The sequence below is a fragment of the Alligator mississippiensis genome, chromosome 10 (genome assembly GCF_030867095.1).
Source record: "Alligator mississippiensis isolate rAllMis1 chromosome 10, rAllMis1, whole genome shotgun sequence".
In the NCBI taxonomy this organism is placed as follows: domain Eukaryota; kingdom Metazoa; phylum Chordata; order Crocodylia; family Alligatoridae; genus Alligator; species Alligator mississippiensis.
Window position 1 is genome coordinate 26,295,204 of NC_081833.1, and position 18,862 is coordinate 26,314,065.

Genomic DNA, 18,862 nt, shown 5'->3' on the forward strand with positions numbered 1-18,862 from the left:
TCTGTCAGCCCCGTGCTCATGTTTGCAGGCAGCTGAGAGGCAACACCACAAGCCCAGGGCCCATGTGCATGGGGCTGGAGCTTGAGTGGAAGAGGCGCCCACAGTGCTCATCTTATAGCAGCCTATGGAGCACTGACAGATCCCTGCCTGAAAACAAGGGTTGGAGGACCCTTGACATCTCAGCCAGGAGCCTAAAGGCCTTAAGTCCCAGGCCTTGACTATGGATGGGGAAGGCTGTAGCGGGTATGCCTGGCTACCTTTTCTCCCATCTGCAAGTGCTGCCCTCAGGTGCAGCTTCCCCTCCTTACATGTCCTTGAATCATTTTCAGGTGTTCAAGGCACCTGTACATGTGCAGTGAGGCTACTCTGCTGCACTGTAATTATAGCGCATGGGAGCAGATTTAATTAATCAAGTCTGCTGGAGCATGGTAATCACCATGCTCCAGCAGACTCCAGCATCACATGTATCAGTGTCCCTGCACTGAAGAATGGCAGTAGGGGTGCTTTAACCAAAACGAGCTTTAATTAAAGCTTCCGCGTTGCCGTTTTTCAGCACAGGGATGCTTGCTGTTACACGTGACCTTGTGGGTGCTTTAAATAGAGTGGCTCCCCCGCACCCTGCACTCCTGGAGCATATGTATAAGCACCCTAGATGGGCACTGCCTCCGAACCAACTCAGGGATAGGGACACAGCTTCCCCCTCTGCTGAATGCAGCCACTTTTGAGGTGGGATGTGGCACTCTCTTAAAGTTGCCACTGTCCCAGGGTCTCACTAGAGCCGCAGCTCTACAGCAGTGCTGACCTGATGCACAGAGGTGCCCAGAAATCTTTAACGGAGACTGCAACAAGGGGAGGGAGCAGCCTACCTACCTGTGTTTGTGCCTCAAGGGGAAGAGAAGATAGAGGAGCTGCCTGGAAGCACCAGTGGGAACAAAACTCCCATGGGCTGCCAAGGGGAGGAGGACCAGGCAGCAAGGGAGCCTGGGTGAAGAAACAGGGAAGAACTGAGTTAGACATGGGAAGGGAGATCATCAGGAACACAAAGCACACAGGATTTGCCACCTCAGGACAGGGCAGGCTCCATCCAGACTGGCCACTAATTGCAACTTCTGTGGCACCTACAAGAAACCACCTATTGGACAATCCAGGTACGATTTACACATTGGCAGCCTTTCTTCCTGACCCCATGCCCAGAAGCAGGAAGGGTCACATCGCCTCTAGCTCTGTGTGCGTGCAGTACAGGTGATTAGCTGTAAGGCCAAAACTTATATTCAGAGTTCACCTCCCCAAGAGCTTCCTGAATACTACTGTTCCCTATCACGATGCTGCTGTGCCGGTAGGACTGTGTGCAGGGGGCCACATGGGGGCCGTGTAATAACTAACGGGAGGGAGAGGAAGGGTCTGGGGACAACCTCTCTCTTAAGAGGTAGGCCAGTTTGTGGAAATAAAAAGGCAAGCTAGGGGTACAGGACCAGGCTCTATCTCAGTCCTGTCCTGACCCAATGACCTCAGGTGTGCAGAGCAAACTCCATCCTGGCCTGGCATGCCAGTTTGCAAGTTTATCCAGCATTGTCTGTGCATTTTAGAGAGCCTGCAAAATTCAGCTTTAAACAGGAAGTATGGTGCCAGCACAACCCTGGCGCAGTCACGGCAGTGATGGAAAAACCCCTAGGGACCCACACAGCAGGGACCACACAGGGCATGAGCTTCGGAAACTTGTCTCTATCTCTGCTCTACTTTACTGTTTTTTTCTGGTCCTGGCTCCATCTGAGGCAGCCGGCACTGAACAAACAGCCCCCACCTAGCACCGCCCCCTTCCCTGCACTGGAAGCAAATATTTACATTGGGCTTGTAAACTGCTTGCTAGAGTGGGGTGGGGGGCGAGGAGGGGAGTGCCCCGGAGGGCAGCTGCATGTGTCCAGCCTTGGGAAACTCATTATCCATGGCTGGGCCTGGGAAAGGGTGTCCATGACCTGACTCGACCCCAGAGCTGGGGGAGAGGAGCCATGGTGTCACTGTTTCCTGCCAGCTCCCTGCTCCCCTCCCCTCCCGCAGCTGGCCAGATAGGGGTAGATGGGAAAGCGCAGTCTGTTGGGATCATGGGATGCCACGCTGGTTGACTGGCCTCTGGGGAAGAGTCAGGGAGCTTCCATCCCTGGTTTCATGAGTTTGGATAAGATGGGGACTTTTAACCCTTGGCATGCTGGAATATAGCTCTATTTTAAATATAAAGGCATTTGGTTCCAGAGATGGGGAAGAACTAGGAATTTGGGGAAGAGAACTAAGCACCTTTAATCCCTATATTTGCCCCCTTTGCCCCAGCCACAATGGAGGTCAGGGAAGTGCCATCTGGCACCAAAGGCCTCAGAGCCAGCCAGTGCGCAGGATCACCCCAGCTGGACAGAAGGCCCACAGGTAAAGAAGGCAGGTCAGGGCAAGCCTGTGAGGGAGTGACTACAGGGAAGATGGAGGTCCCAGGGCCAAGAGCTGCCCCAGATTCAGACTGGGCTGCCCCTGATTGTCTCAGCCTCTGCCTGCCCTTGCTGCCCAGGGCCATCCACAGAACAAGGAGGGAAGTGCATGGGAGGAATGAGTGGGGATGCAAGCAAACCTGAGATCTGACTGAACACACTAGTGCTGCAGCTGAGGTTGACATGACACTACTGCAACCCAAAGGGTGTGTGGTGCCCATTTTGGCAGGTCCCTTACAAACTTTGGGGCTTTGTCTTCAGCCCATTTTCTCCAATGGAAGAGATTCTGTTCCCTCCTGTCTGTTTGGGATTACAGGGATCACGGACATCTGTACCCTGCTGGGCCCTGCTGGAGAGGTTGTGTCAGGCCTGCTTGACACAGCTGCAGTACCTCAGTCATGGGGCACCATGCTTTAGGGAGCATTAAATACTGGAGGGGTGGAGGGATGGATAGCTCTGCCAACTGGATGGGTGGATGGCTGGACAGATGAATGGAGGGACAGGTTTGATAGTGTGCTGAGTCTTCTTTCTTCCATCTCACTGTACCTCTTCCCCCTATCTGATTGTTTCTCTTCATCTCTTCCCTGCCCTCTTCTCCTCCCCATCACAGTCCCTTCTTTCTCCCAGACACATGTAGCATCTGTTCTTTCCAAAGACTGTCTGTGGGACAGTTTTGGGATGGACAGCAGAGAAGGGACAGCAGAGAAGGGGTAGTAGAAGCCACTGGTCTCTCCATATCTCACTACTTCCCAGTCGGGCCTGTGCTGGACACCCACTTGCCAGAAACAGAAATGCCCCCTTGCTCGGGTCTGGTAGTGCTCTCCAGAGAGCAGAGCTGCCTTTGATGCCCCTTTGGTGCAGAGTGTGGGAGGGACTGGGACTGCACATTCCCAACAAACCACACTCCCAGGGTTCAAAATTCAAATTACACTTTGACTCTTAGGGGGGCAGTCTGCAAAAAAAAAAAAAAGTGGGCTGCCCATCACAATACCCTAACAAAATCAGAGACCCATCCAGGTTATGATTTTCAAATCTGACAGGGGGGCTCTCATCTCTTATGGGGGGTTTACTCTCCCAGCTCGCCTGTAATTCCAAACCTGCACACTCCTTTACCACCTGAAATGCCCCCTCATTTCACAGGGCTTTGTTTGTCTGGGCAGGTACAACCACTGCTGAGGCTCATGGACCTGCGTGTGCCAAGTGGCTGGCTGGGCCAGGCTGCACTGATCAGTCCTAATGCTTAGTGTGAGGCAGAGATCTGTGAGGGAGGAGAGACAGGGATAAAACTCTGGGTTCCTGCCAGCTCAACCACTGAATTGCTGAGTGACCACTTAGGGGAAAAGCAGCTGATCAAACTGGCTGCCCAACTGGAAACAGCCAGGCCCTGCTTTCCAAAGGGCTGAGCCCCTGCTGCTCCAAACAGGCCAGTGAGAGCTGGGGTTGCTTGACACCCCCTTTGAAAAATCAGAGCTATATAGTCCTATGCCGGGCATTGAAAATAGAGCCTTCAGGAGCTGTGGTTGAACCTACGAGGCTTAATTGCTATGTGCCTCAGTTTCCCTATCTGCCAAGTGGGCTGGTGATATGGAGCTCCCCTTCTCTGCGAGGGTGGAATGAGGAATGTGTATAGGCAGGGTGATAGCAGAGGAAGGGCTTAGCATGGGTGTTGCTGCTGGGAAGTGCATTCTCTTTCCTTATCCACAGCCCAACAGAGCAGCTCATGAACCAGCAGGCTGGTTCTTCCCCAACAGGAGCAGAAGGAAAAGGCAGTGCTGTATTCTGCCTCAGACATCCCCATCCTGGCTTTGCCCTTCCCCTGAGATGGAGCAGACAGGGCCCAGCTTTGTTCTCACATGCTGGCTGCACTATGATGCTGGCAGTGAGGGGGGCATCAGGGAGCAGAGTTTGCTCTGGGAGTCACTTGGCAGTCCTGGGGTCTTGTCTGCATAAAGCCCCTTCCTCAGCAGCCATGGTGAGGAACAGCAAGCCACACAGCACTCAGTTCCCCACAGTGAGAGCTAACGGTGCTGTTAGGGAGGAAGATGCCTGCCTGTTAGAGGAGCTTAGCTTGGTCCTGACCTATCCTAGTGTTTAGCCCTGATCTCAGCTATCGACATCCCAACCAGCACCCTCATCGCACCAGAGCAGCCCAAAAGAGAAAGGCAGAGAGACCTGGCTGGCAAGGACACAGCATACTCCCATTCCAGCCGGGAGTAGCTGTCAGTGAAGTCTATGACTTCCCTTATCTCAGGGAGCTGGCACCAACCCAATTGCATGGGGGACTGGGCATTTATTGCTGGAACTAAGGCTGCTCTCCAGTGCAGACAAGTGCTAACACCCTTCCTATGGGAGTGACCAGTAGTCCCCACTGGCCTGGGCTGTAGCAGAGCTGGAAGGCTTCAGGCCCCACTGTCTGGCCTCTGAGCCAGTCAGACCAGCATGGAGACACTGCTGTGTGGCTGGCTCAGTGCTGTGGGCTCCCTTCGGGGCTGCTGTGGTCCAGGCTGGAATTTCCTCTGCACGTTCAGGCCTGGGAACAGAGCCAGCATGTGGGCAGCGTGGCTGCAAAGGACAAGCAGGCAAAGAGTGACGGTGCCTTTTAAGAGTTTGCAGCCACCATTGCTGGCAGGCCTAGATAGAACAGGCAGCCCTTCAGTTTGTCACTGGATCCCAAGCCTGGGATTCAGCACCCTGGTTACAGTGTCCTTGCAGGGGGCACCAAAAAGCCCCAATCTGCTAAACAAAGGGGAGGGCTCCCTTCTTCCCAAGGGACCACAGCTGAGAGTGCTCCATGCCAGCAGCTGATGTGCCTTTTGGCTCAGAGGAGCTGCTCCCTTCCCCTCCGCAGCTGTGGGTGCTGCCCCTCTGCGAGGAAGGCTGGTATGGACTCCTAGTGCAGACATCCCCTCAGCACTTCAAGGCACAGCGATGCTTGAGGGGCACAGGGGTTTTCCTAAGGTGGGATCTAGACGTTGTATTTCCTGCCCCCAGCCCCAGGCCCTTACTACTGGGCAGCAGTCCCCACATCACTGACACAGCTGCCCCGCTACTGCTGCCCAAGTTCCCTCCTTCCACCTTTCCAGGTCTTTTGGACACAGCTGTGCACACTGAGCACTCACATGGTGCGTGCCATGCTCTACGCCAGCCCCACTCAGTGCAGCCCACCCACTGGCCCTTGCCACAGTCCCTCCCATTGGCTGGGGCCTGTCGCCCGCCACACACAGCACTGGCGGCCATCCCTCCACTGCAGGCTCCGTGTTTGCTTTGCCCCCTTGGTCGAGAGCTATTTACAACATCTATAAATCTGCTGGAAATTAGGAAAACCCTATAAGTGTCTCACATCTGGGACTGGAAAAAGCCTACATGGGCCAAACACCACAGCACAGACAGGGTTGGCAGAAGGCAGGATGTCACAGATCAACTGGCCCTTTCAGTGGGAGTCAGCCCAGCTGGGCCTATGATGGATCTGCTGCTCCCCCCAGCAGCTGATCCTGATCAGCTGGGGACCAGATGGCCTGGGCCCCTTATTAGATGCAGCTGGGAAGAAGCAGAATGATCCACGAGGCGGCTGAGGGAGCCCTGCTAAAGAGTGATTTTTTTTTTGTGGTTGGCCTTGATGAGAGAAAGGAGACTGTTGTAGCAGAAGCAGGGTAGAACGGAGGCCAGAGGGAGAGGCTGGAGGGCCAGAATGTGAGGTTGAGGCCAACCTCCACTCTGGCAGGCAGCTGGGAAAGTAGCAGCCCCCTGTGTGGGGTGTCCCTTAAGGTAACTTTTAGCATTAGGTATTGTCAGAGCCTCCCTGAGTAGATCTGAATTGTGATGCAAGGGACTGGGGATCCCTGGAGATGCAGTGGATAGGGGAGGGTTCTTATAGCAGGCTAGAAGAGGCAGCTATGGAGGTTAGCCTACCCATGGAGGTTATGGAGAGGAGGGAAAGTTAGGCAGCCCACACATGGGTGTGCACTACCTGCCTGCTACAAGAAGAGACAGCAGGGCTGGGCCTGAAGGTGCCAGGGTAAATGCTGGAGTGGGAAAGTCCCCCAGGAGTGGTGGCTGGTAGCTATTGGCCAACATATTGCAGGGCTTTATGATGGAAGTTGGGATCGCTAAGCTGTTCTACATGTGGGGAAGCTGTCACAGCCTCTTCCACTCCTGTCCTGCTATCCGTGGTCCTCTATCCTACCACCTATCTTGTTCCACCGTTATCACCACACCCCTTTCCAGTCCAATCTTCTGTTTTCCCAGCACACCCCTCACTGCTTTCCTGCTCCTTCCCTAATACTCAGCCCTGGACTTCTTGTGAGCCAAGTCCCATGAGCAAAGCATGGTTCAGCTTCATTTTGTCTGGGTGAAATTTGAGCAGAAATTTATTTTGGATGGAGCCAAGCGGGGGCTGCAGAGAGGTGTTAGCAGCAGATATCTGTGCCATGTGTCTGGAGAACTATAAAGTGGTGATGATATTGTCTCCACATTAAAAAGCTGGAAAGTTGTGAACTCTCCATGTTTGGAGGTTGGACAGGCATTGGTCAAGGATAATCTAGGTGTAGCTATGTCTGTGTTCTATTATAGGTATTTCCCATGCTTCTGGGCTTTGCTGATTGCCCCATGGGACTGGGAGGGAATTTTTCCCCTTCCTGATGCTCTATGTGTTGGGGGGTTTCTTAAACCTTCCTTGGAAGCATTGGGTGTTAACTGCAACCAAGGCTAGGGATTGTGACGGGTGTGCCATTGTTCCTCCTGAGACTTAAACCCATAGGTTCCTGGCTAGAAGGTCTTGCCCCTGTCCTCAGGATCAGACTGATCACCATGTTTGGAGTCAGAATGGTATGAACTGTGGGGGGTTTCTGCCCTTCTCTGCAACAAGGGATGCAGTCTTCCTCCTTGGATCTCTCAAGCATGTCTGAACTACCTTTGCAGCAGCAGCAGCATGCTGGCCACAGTGGTCCCCCTCCTGTGGTATTGTCAGAGTTAACCATGTCATTTTGCTAATAGATTGCCATTAGACAATGGATTTGTATAGAATGGTTTGGATAGCACTGATCCTGCTTCAGGCAGGGGGGATGGGAGGTGCTAAACTAGATGATAGGGGGGTCATTTCCAGTCCCACTTCTCCATGATTTTTATGAGAAGCCTCCTCCATAGGGGGAGCATGGTGGTAGCCAAGGATGGGTGACATGGGGAGAATGGGGTAGCTCTTTGGTTCAATCCACTTGGGTGGCTTTGGCTCAGGAAGGAAGTGTAAGTGGGATTGTTAGCATCAATTTAGCAGCTGGTTGTGATAATGTACTGACTGCTGTCAGGTGGTAGGGTAGCAGTGGACTCTAACTGAACTGCTGCAATGTGGTACTGTCCCAGATGGCATCTGATGCTGAAAGAAAGGAATGAGATGTCTCCTTACCAAACCCCTGGACCATGAACCTTCCTCCTCCAGGGCAGGGGTTGAACAGAATTAAGTTTAGGCCTTAATGCAGTGGTGGGCAAAGCATGGCCCATAAGTCGGATCCAGTCTTCCAAAGGATTTTGTTTGGCCTGTAGTGGGTCCCTCGGTCCCACCAAGCCCAGATGCCAGGGGCAGCCCGAGCCATGACACCCCTGGGTCCTGCCACCCCTGGGCACACAGTGGGGCTGGGGTGGTACAGAGGCTGGACTTGCTTCTCAGCAACCCCTGCAGCTGTGACTCCTTCCAGCTGCTGCTGCCAGTCTCTGTCGCCACCAAACTCAGCCTTGCTGCCCAGCTGCCCTGGCCCGGCTGCCCCACACTCACTGCTGGGAGCACTGGATGGAGTAGGTACGTGGGGTCTCCATGGAGACCAATCGGGACCCACATGGGCAGGACATACTCAACTGGGCAGATGGGATGTGGCAGTGGGCAGGCAGGGAGCAGCATCCAAAAACAGGACAGGTGGGTGAGGCCGGGTCCAGGGCAGGGGTCCAGACGCTGCCTACACATCCTTGCATTGGGTGCCAGTTATGCAGGCAGGGGCATGCAAGGAGCAGATCATGGCTCTGCCCTGGGTCCGGCCCCTGGGTCCATGCTGTCAGCTCTGTGATCCTGATCCCAGCCTTGGCCCTGATCCTACCCACCCATCCTACTCTCAGTTTCCGCTTCCTGCCCATCCATGACCCCATCCCATCCGTGCAGCCAAGCGTGGGGCAGAGACACTTAGGGAGTCTTGGTGAGCTGTTGTAGGCAGGGAGGGGAGCAAGAAGGGGAATGTTGACCCGGGCCATGACAGTTCACCAAAACACCCTAAGTGGCCCTCTGGCCCAAATAATTGCCTACTGCTGCTTTACTAGATGTCACCGCTGGCTAATGGATTGAGGATGGGGCTCAGTGAATTTCGTAGGCAGGAAGGACATTTTGGCTAATACAAAGCGACAAAAAATCACAAGTCAGCTTGCCCTCTGAATCATGAGATTGGCTCTGTTCATTTGCCTGCTGGTTTTTAAGCTTTTAGGATGTCAGGATTTTTCCACAGCCAGGAGGGCTGGACATTTCTCTTTTTCAAAATGAGAACTGAGATTTGCCTGAAATCATGAGACTTGGAGCTAGGGCTTTGAGAGAGACCCCTGGATCACAGTATTTGAATTAAATTGTAACTGTGCAGAATGCATCATTGGGGCTGATCCCTATTTTGGTGAGAGGAGCAGTCAAGAGCTGGTGGAGCATGGAGAGCAACCCTTTCCCAGCCCCTGGAGGAGGCACCCTCCATAGTGGTGGAGAGGGGCAGTCTGTGGGAAGGACTGCCTGTGTGGGGCTGCCTTTGTCTGCATTTGCTCTGTAGTCTCTGGAGTTGTCAGGTCCAGCACCCTTTGTACCAGCATGATGAGCATTTAAAAAGGTAAGCATTGTTACCCTGCTGCTGTAGGTTCTGATAGCCAGAGCACAGACCTAGGAATCCAGGCTTCTGGATTTTGTTCCCAGCTCTGGGATGGTATTATTGCCCCGAAGCTACAGTGTGTGTGCGCGCGCGCGCGCGCGTGTGTGTGCGCGCGCGCGCGCGCGTGTGTGTGTGTGTGTGTGTGTGTGTGTGTGTGTGTGTGCGCGTGCGCGAGGGGGGAGATGGGGGTCGGGACTCCTGGGTTCTGAGCATAGTTCTGTGAAGGCAGTGTAGTCTAGTGGCTAGAGCAGAGGCAGGGCTCTTGAGTTCCCATGCCAGCCAGCCCAGGGGAAAGCTCATATATACATCCCAGGTTCTTTGGAGCTGTCCTGCAGCAGGGGGTCCCAATAGTGAACCTCTTGGGATTTCCCTGGATCCCTCCTCTTGGTTAAATGGGCAGCTCTGGTATCTCTATGGGCTCTTGCCCTGTGCTAAATGCAGAAGGTGAATCAGGAGCTCCATGATCCTTGAACAGCTGCTCAAGAAGGGGGGCCCTACAGCTATCACTTTGGGCCAGTTCCTTCTGTAGGAGGAGACTGCATGACTCTGAGGGTGAGGAGCCCTCCGGCACAGATTAGATGACAGGGAGGCCTGAAATGTTGCTGCCACAGCAAAACAAACATCCTTGATCAAAAGCTATTTGCAAATGAATGACACATGGGGCTCCCTTTGATTTGAGCACTGTGGGCCTTCCCCAGCAAACCCAAGCTTTCTTGTGGCATTTGAAAGAGTGTGTAGGGGGAGGGCAGGACTGGCTGGGTGCCCAAGCAGTGGGGGAAGCCAGCTGGGCTTGTGTCCTGCGGACTGGGAGCCATCCAGCTAGGGCAGATCCAGCCCAGCTGCCTGTGCTTGTCATTGCAGGGCACAGAGCAGTGTACTGAGAAGACAGTACCTCTATGGCAAGGCTTTCCCCGAAAAGGCTCATGGTGCTATGCATAGAAAGGGCATTTAGCACCTCAGGCTTGATCATCTACAGATCTACTAGGCAGGAGTGCCCAAAGGAGGGGCAAAAACCTGAAGTGAGAAGTGAACCCAGACAACAGACCTGGTGGAATGAAGCCTTTCCTAGTTCAGCAGCAAACAGTTATCCTACCTACCCCGCTACAAATGGCCCTTTAACCTGGCCCCTTGCAATGGTCATAACATCGTTCAGCCCCTGGTCAAGTCCAACGAGACAAGTCTTTGTTTCAGTGGCTTCCTGTGGCAGAGAGTTTCCCAGTGCATGGTCCATGTATGCTGTGCAGGGAGGCTGCATGCTATCGGGCGTTGCATGGCTGTGGTGGAGACTCCTGGAGTGGGTGTGGGCATAGCGCAGAGATGCTGATGTGAGCTTTGAAGTGCCCTGGTGTGGCTGTGTAAAAGCAGTGGTGTGTGCATGAGCAGAGAAGCAGGCTGTAATACACTGCTGTCTTACGCTGGAGGATGTGCAGTGAAGGGGATGATGCATGGAGGGGCAGTGAGATGCTGAGGATTGTGCATACATATAACAGTGCTGTTGTTTCCAGCCCTATGGCAATCTCTGGCTAGTGCCCTGTGCTTCCCATGAGTGCTTGTTCATAAAATCTTCCATCCTGTTCCACAGGGTTGTTTTTTTGTTTTTTTTTAGCTGAACGAAAGTTCAGTGACGCCCTTCCAAGAAACACAGTTCAGGGACAGCAGGAAGGAAACAACACTTCTTATCTAGCCCTCTGCCCCTACAGGAAACCATCTATCTGTCCCAGCCCCTTGGCCTGTTCAGAGACTGCCTTCAGCTCCCTGCTTGGGAAGGGAATTTGATTGTGACCTGAGGTCCCGGAGATAGGGCAACAAAAGGCAGAGAAGGGCCAAACCAATGTAGCTGCTGCCCTTTTCCCAGGCTGCGTGTGATGGGAGAGAACCAGTGGGACTGGTGGGTGAGGCAAGTCTGGAGGTTCCCTACCTGTCCTGTGTCAGGATCTGAGTAAGGGTCCCCTCTGGACCCCCAGTTGATCTGCTGATCGGGATCAGGAAAGAGCATGTGCTAATCAGGCGAGGGCATGTGCTGTCTGTGCCTTTGATCCGCTGCAAGTTGTAGGCCATTCTTGATGTCCATGGGTTTGTTCTGTGGTCTGTGAGTTACTGATGGGGCCCATGTCACCCTCATGGATGCCCACTGCCCTCTTCGAAGGCCCGTGGTGCAATGACCCCTCTTTCTGGTCTGAGTTTGCTGCCTCCTATGCACACACATGCAGCCCTATTGTAATGGGGTGCTGAAGCCTCATGAGAGTCAGGGCAGAGGGAGATACAGGAGGATGTAAATAAAAGTCAGGTCAGTTTTACCTTGAGGGGCTTAGGGGAGAAGTCAAAAGGCAATTGCTTGTTCCTGCTGCTCCTTTACTATCTAAGTTCTCCCTGGCTGGGCAGCTGTTAACAAGGGTGTGGGGAGAAGAGGCCTGAAGAGGTGTGGTAGGTGCCTACCAGCTGTGGGCTGTAGGTTGTAGCTGTGTTGGTTTAAGGACATAGGCAGGCAAGGCTCTTTGAGTAAATCCGATATCTTTTATTAGACCAACTCAAATAAGTGAAAAAATTCTTCTTGGCAAGCTTTTGGATTTAAATACCCTACATCAGGCTAAGGAAGCATCTGCAGTTGGTGTGTGCTCTTCCTAGATGGAATAAATAGTAAAGAAGCCAGAAGCTGGTATGCATGCAAGAAAGGCAGTCAGTGAAGATGCCAAATCCCACATCAACAACCTGGATTTGTGCCATGCAGTCCAGACCCAAAGGGAAGGGGGAACACTCTTGTGATGGCGGCAGCTCCCCCCCCCCCCCCCCCGGTTCAACACAGATGCTGGGGCATTGCCAGATGCCTCTCCTTTAGGATGGACCCAGCACTAGGCCCCTGGGTTGCCTTTGCAAAGCCCCTGTAGATGTGGACAGCCTGGGGTGAGTGTCTGTTCCTGGAGGCTCTGATATTTCTCTTCCCCCCAGGTTTTTTATTGCCACTGAGACTTCCTAATGCACCAATACCTGGAAAGATTTTCTGGGCCCCAGGGAGAAGGGCGAATACAGCCTCTGCCCCACTGAAGCTTAGCTTGCTTCATGCAGGCAATGCCAGAGCTGACAGGCCTAGAGAGCTCCTGAGACAGGACCAGAGGCTTGGGATTCAAGCCTTTCTCTAGAGGTAGAATCCCTTGGACTGTCTCCCAGAGAAAGAAAATTCTATCACAGTGGGTAGCACTGGATACAACAGGGACCAAGTTGCCGTGTGGCTAACACTTTCCCTTTGCAGAGACCATCAGCTATGCAGACCCTCAGGAAGCCAGCCGACCCAGCATCCCCCTCCGCAGAAACTCCCACCGGCCAGCAACTTACTCAGGTGGGTTTCAAGGAAAGGACTTGCTTCTCTGATTACCTGCAGCTTGTGCTACTTGAAAAATCATAGGCAGACAAGGTTCTTTGGCTAAATGTGATATCTTTTATTAGACCAACTAAACAGCTGGAAAAATGTTCTTTGCAAGCTTTCAGGCATAAACACTCTTTTGTGCCTGAACACTTGTAAAGAACAATTTTCCCAACTATTTAGTTGGTCTAACAAAAGATACCACATTTACCCAAAGAACCTTGTCTGCCTATGTCCTTAGATGAACACAGCTATAACAAGCACCCTTGAAAAATCATGATGATGGTTTTCTCTCTCTCCTGCCCTGATTTGATGTATTTCAGGGAAAACCAAAATGGAAGGGACAGAGAGAGAGAGAGAGGGGGGTTTTGAAAACTAGACTGTTTTGATAGGGCTCTAGTGCTTTGTGACATATTTCTTCTCCCCAATTGGACAAAGGTCATTTTAGAATCAGGTGTCTGATCCAGTCTGGAATTCTAGTATTTGTATTCTGCAGTTGTTACTCAGTACAGATAATCCTGTTGGAAAGTGACAGCACTTCTGCTTCTAGGCTCCTCCCCACCAGAAAAAAAGAGAAAATTAATACATTTCTCTTTTATTTTATAAAGAGCCAAAAAACCCAGCCCCAAGCAGAGTTCTCTCCTCTTACTGGAGGAAGAGTTGGAACCTCCATGAAGTTTACTCAGGGCCAGGACTTGCCGCTGATCCACTGTAATTATTTTGTGCATCTGCTCTAGCCTACAGGGTGGAAGCCAAACTACTGTAATTTAGCAGCTGTTTCTTTGCAGGGTAAGTGTCCCAGTTTAGGGTCCACTTATACTGGGATAGGAAAAGACACATGAAACAGTTACAGCAGATCAGCTGATCTGCTCACAAGCAGTAAGCTCCCGCTCCCCTTTTAAATCTGTCACTGTTTGATCTGTCTACAGATTGAGATAGATGGAGGAGTAGGCATGGCAGTATGAAGATGGATGGACGGATATGGTTTTTCTGTTCACAAAGAGCAATCAGATCCTTTTGACCAGAATGACATTTAGTGATTGATTTCTCCCCTAAGAGCTGGATGTGAGCAAAAACACAAAGTGGTTGCCTGTGTGTGCGTGTGTGTGTGTGTGTGTAAGGGAACTTGTCTCCACATAGAGGTGTAGTCCATGGAATATTCGGAGCAAGGGAACACAAGAAGGGCAGCAAATTTGTGCAGAAGTGTCAGCTGATTTTTTGCAGTGTCCTTCCTGTTTCAGCCATAGACTGAGGTCCCACCCTAGGGTGGAAACTTGGCCTCACTTGAGTCAGTGGGTGCAAACAGCTCTTTACAGAAAGTAGTACTATGAATTGCAACAATCCCCCAGACCCAACAGAAATTCACTGTTGGGTCCTGGAGTTGGGGATCCCAGCTGCTTGCTGCAAGCTTGCAGCCTGGTCTCTGTAGCAATGCCATTCCCCACTCCCAGCTCTAAGGCTGTTTTCAGAATGGGAGGGGAGAAAGGGAGCAGAGGGAACTTGTTCTCCAATCACCCGTCCCACCCTCCAGTGCCAGCTGAAAAAACCCCAGACCAAACTCCCTCCACTTCCTTTCCCTCCTCCCATTCTGAAAACAGTGACAGGCTGGGGGCTCTGCAGACACAAGTTACAGAATGCACCTTGTTTTGAAGCCTGTTCTTCTGAGTTTTCACAGGATCAGGCATTTTTTAAAGAAGTCTGTAGCTGTGCACTTCTGTTTGATTATGGCTGTAGACTGTTTCCGGGGCCAAATCACATAAACATTGTCACTTCTGTCTGTGCCCATAGATGCTTTTCCATTCATTTCCCCGAAGCCACATTACTGATACTTGCCTGCTCCCAGGTCTTCTTATGTGTTCCCTTTCTCAGGGCTTTGTCCCACACTGGGAATCTTGGCAGGGAATGATGGCTGTGAGTCCAATACTTTTCCTGGTGTTGTGTGGGCAGCAGAAAGGAAGGGCTTGCCAGGGCTGCTCCAGCCAAGGGGTTAGATTGGATTGCTGGTGCCAGGAGATAAGCCCTGTGCTGTGGGAATCAACCTTGTTTGGGCAGTGTAGCGACTTGCCACAGACTGCCAAGGATATGTAGGACTGAGTTCTCACTTGACCTAAAGCCCGCTCTGCTCTGGAAGTGCTCAGGAGACCTAGCTGGGCGCATGTGACCTTATGCTTCAGGACTTCAGTGCAGTCAAAGATCAGGCCCTCTTTCTCAGCTCCCACAGCCAAGTGGATTGTAACAGGGGTCTCCCCTTGCAGAACATGAAGTGGAAGTGCGTATTGTTGTCTTCCCAGGCATGCTGCCAGGACACCCTCTTGGCAGAAGGCAAAGGAAGGTGGTGGCATCTCTGCCTTCTAAGTATGTCACTGCTTGGGAAAGTCTGGTGTGGAATGACGGCTCCAAGGCCAAGGGCTGCTGTGGGCAAGGGTTGCGGGAAAGAGAAATGTAACTGGACAGGGCAGAAATTCTTGTTACTTCTGGCTTCACTCTGGGTTTGACCTGGCTCTGTTCAACTGGCCTTGTCTGCCTCCGAACTGAGCTGAGGTGCCTTGCTTCCCACACACATCCAGCATTTACCCAGCATCCACCAAGGCCTTCTCAGACCTTGGGCTTTACTTAGCCCATATCCCAGAAGCAGAGCAAGCAAGGAAGAGTGGTGGAGCCTGGAGATGAGGATAGGGGCAGGGGATGTACTCACCATGGCAGAGGGTAAATTAAAACAGGTGCTCAGTGAGCAGCCACATCCTTCCAGTCTGATTGAAAATTGGCAACTGGTTGTCATGGATACACCCTGGCTTAAATAAAGAGGGAAAGAGGGAAGGAATCCTTGAGACTCCACAATAGCTATATTGGAATCCACTTGGACATTTGGGCTAGGGACAGACATTACACACAAACCGGTTTAAGTGATCAGAACCTGGTTTATACCTGTAACAGAACAGATGTTCAGTTCACATAAACCAGTCTGAAAATGGCTGAAACCTGTTTGAGATAAACCTGGTGCCCTCACTCGGGCAATATGTATTTCCCTACCGGCTTTGTCATCTTTTTTGGATTCACAATCCTAAACATGTACTAATAAAAAAAGTCAATCAGACCTAACTGATTTGGATCAAACAAGTTTATGCAATGTCTGTCCCAGAACCCTTGTTGGTTTAAGATAAACCAGACACCCCCAGCATCTCAGCGTGTTCTCTGAACCAGGCGGAGCTCTCTGCTCCACAGCAGAGCTGGCCCCTCCCTCTACTCCCTAGCCAGAGCTCCTGCAGTGACTTGCAGGCACAGAGCAAATGCCTGGCTTCTCCCTGCTAAACAGGGTTTATTCCCCCTCCCCTCTATCTTACACAGACACCTCAGCATTAGCTAGCAGACCACACACTGGCTACGGTTCCTGCTGTGGGAGAGGACAGAGGCAGACAGGCTTTTTGGAGCTAATCAACAGGTAGCTTAATGTCCTTCCTTGGAAGAGCTGTTTAAAAAGAGCTCCATTAGTTAATGGAGAGAGGCTTTGTTTTCTTAATGGGTTGATTAACATTGAGTTAGGGGTGATAAACATTCCCTGCTGGGCTGTTTAGGAGGTGGGGGAATAATCAGAGCAGGGCCTGACCAGAACCCCCTCAGCTCAGCCCTGTGGAAGTAAAAGGAGGGCTGCTCTAGAACCCCCCAGCTTCTAGCCTGAGCCACTGCAGGTATGTGCCTGCATTTCTGGGATGTCTGTCTGGTTACAAAACTGATTTAGCCTATGCTGGTTAGACTAACCTGCAAAGATTGAATCAACTCAGGCTCAGGCTTTTTGAATGTCTGTCCCTAGCCTTGGACTCAGCTTGCTGCCTCCATTCCCAAGACACCCTGCTCTGGTTTTCTGCACAGCCCTCACCACCCCCCTGCCCAGATGGGGGAGGACAGGCTTTTTGTGACCACTGGAAGTGGCCCTAAGGCCCACCAGCTGCTTCCATCCAGGCCAGCCCTACAGCCCAGCAACATTTGCTTAGCACCAAGTGTGCCCAGAGTCAGGTGAAGGCAGGGTACTGTGTTCTCTGCTCTGTCATGTCTCCTCTGACTCTGGTAGGGCAGTGACAGGAGGTTTTGATAAAGGCAAAGCCAGATCAGACTTTCTGGTATAATTGCAAGAAACAGGCCCAGACCTGGAGTTGTTGTCTTCTTCTCCCCCCACCCTCCAAAAAAAAAGTCTTGGTATGCTTGGACATAGGGGAGCTTAAACTAGAGCCAATGTCTGGGGATGTCTCCCATCACATACTCAGGAAGTGAGCAGAAAACAGTGAGGGAGCTGGAAAAAACTTCCCCACCTTGAGTTCCTGTGAATATGTGAAGGAGGGTGGGTGGTGGATGGCTGAATAGGCCCCATGTCAGGAACCAGCCAAGCTCCTTTTTTGCCCTGGATCAACCTTTCCTGGAACAGAACCTCAGAGCTATCTGTCGGTGTTACATGCCTGATGCTTCATGAGGTAGAGCTGTGTTCATCTGTGTCTTACAGATGGGGAAACTGAGGCACAGGGTAGTTTGGCAATTTACCCAAGGCCACACAGGAGGTCTTAATCAGAGCACCCAGAGAATATCACCTAGTCCTGCATCCCAATCCAGAGGCTTCCTGCAGTGTATAATAAGTGGGTAGGATGCTGTTAAACAGATGGGGGAGCTAGCAAAAGGGCTTTTTTCCCTTGTACAGAAGCCACCAGCATCTGACAGCAGCAGTGTTTATATGGCCAGGCCTTGTATACAACATACGCAGCTACTGGGACACAGCTGTGTCTGTGGTCTCCTCCTCTTCCTAACATGCAGACAGCAGAGCATAGCACCCCATGTCCCTTCTACCCAGTGCTGGTGCCAGTATGTTCACTTGGTGGCCTCCTCTGTCTCATGCCCTCCCTGCTCCTCAAGCACCTGGCCCCTTTAGTCACTGATGCTGTCCTTACAGTAACTCGGCATTTTCTCCCCTTCAGTAGCTGTCCCAGAAGCTGTTGCTGAGCGTCCCCAAATAGGATTAGGCAAGTCCCCCTGCCTTGTCCCCAGAGAAGAAACCTGAGATCAAAGTTTATGCAGGTAGAAATATTCCTTGCCACTGTGCAAGATCTAGAAAGTGCCTCTGGAGGTCTCATTCTGAGTACAGGCAGCCTGGTGTCCAGCCGCATGGATGTAGCCACTCTGTCTCCCCTCACACTACGAGGTCAACCTAGATCACAGGCTTGATCCTGGTGGCCAGCCCTTTTGCAGCCACTTACCCCAGCGGTGCAGATCAGAATGGCAGCACTTGATATCTGCTTTGCATTGGTGTTAGGTTAGCGCACAAGGGGCAAGTCTGGAGAAGCAGGCATAAAGATTTCACTAGTCCACTTGCTCCAAAAGAAGGAGACTTCACTAGGTCAGAGGTCAGGTCAGCATGGAAAAGTCCCAGATAATGGCCATTTAAAGCCAGACAGGATAAATTGTCAGAGGGACAAGTCCTGTCCCAGATGAGTGAGACTTGAGCTGTCCTTTCCAGATGCCCTGGCTGGAAAAAGTGTCTGAACCTTTGAGGCCTGAAGGAAGCAACAAGGGACAGTTTCCGAGGGCTGGGATGATCTCCCCAAGGACCGAACATGGAAAAGACCCTAAAACAGGAGATGCAGAAACGAAGAGGAGACTTTTAAGAAGTCTGAGCTGGCCAAAGAACAACCTTAGATGTGGCTTAACTCTTGATAGCAAGGATTGTTAGGACTAGAAGCAATTAACCCCTCTTGCTGTTGCAAAACTCCCAGGTTGTCTTTGACACTGAAAAATATAAGCAAGTATTTCTTCAGGGGTAGAAGGCTGAGATCTCTTCCACATCCAAGAAAGCCTCTTTTCCTTCCCTTGCTTTCCTACCCATCCCTGCCCAATCTTGGGCATATTGCTGAGGCAGTTAGCCTACATCTGATTTTCTACTGTTCTAACAGCAACTTAATTGAAAGCAAATCTAGCTGACAGGAACATGGCAGATTTGATAGAGCAGACTGGATTAAATATCCCTTCATCCTGCCATTGAATTGCAGCCATCTCTGGGGTAGAGTGTAGCATCTGTTCTAAAAGAGCACAGCAATGCTACACAGTACAATGGTTCATTGCAGGAACTAAAAGAAACTACTGAAACAGGTTGAAAACATCTTTCTCCACAAGTA

At 51.7% G+C, this 18,862-nt stretch overlaps 1 protein-coding gene across 10 annotated transcripts in view; it reads left to right on the forward strand.

The window, feature by feature from the left end:
• EMID1 (EMI domain containing 1) overlaps positions 1-18,862 on the forward strand; it is a 69,437-nt gene that overhangs the window by 19,733 nt on the left and 30,842 nt on the right. For 9 of the 10 annotated variants that reach the window (XM_019493662.2, XM_019493663.2, XM_059713579.1 and 6 more), the window contains one exon: positions 12,600-12,686. The exons of the other annotated variant lie outside the window; for it this stretch is intronic. In XM_019493662.2, the coding sequence (XP_019349207.1) occupies positions 12,600-12,686 (87 nt within the window). The remainder of the gene's footprint in view (positions 1-12,599; positions 12,687-18,862) is intronic. 10 annotated transcript variants of the gene reach the window in all.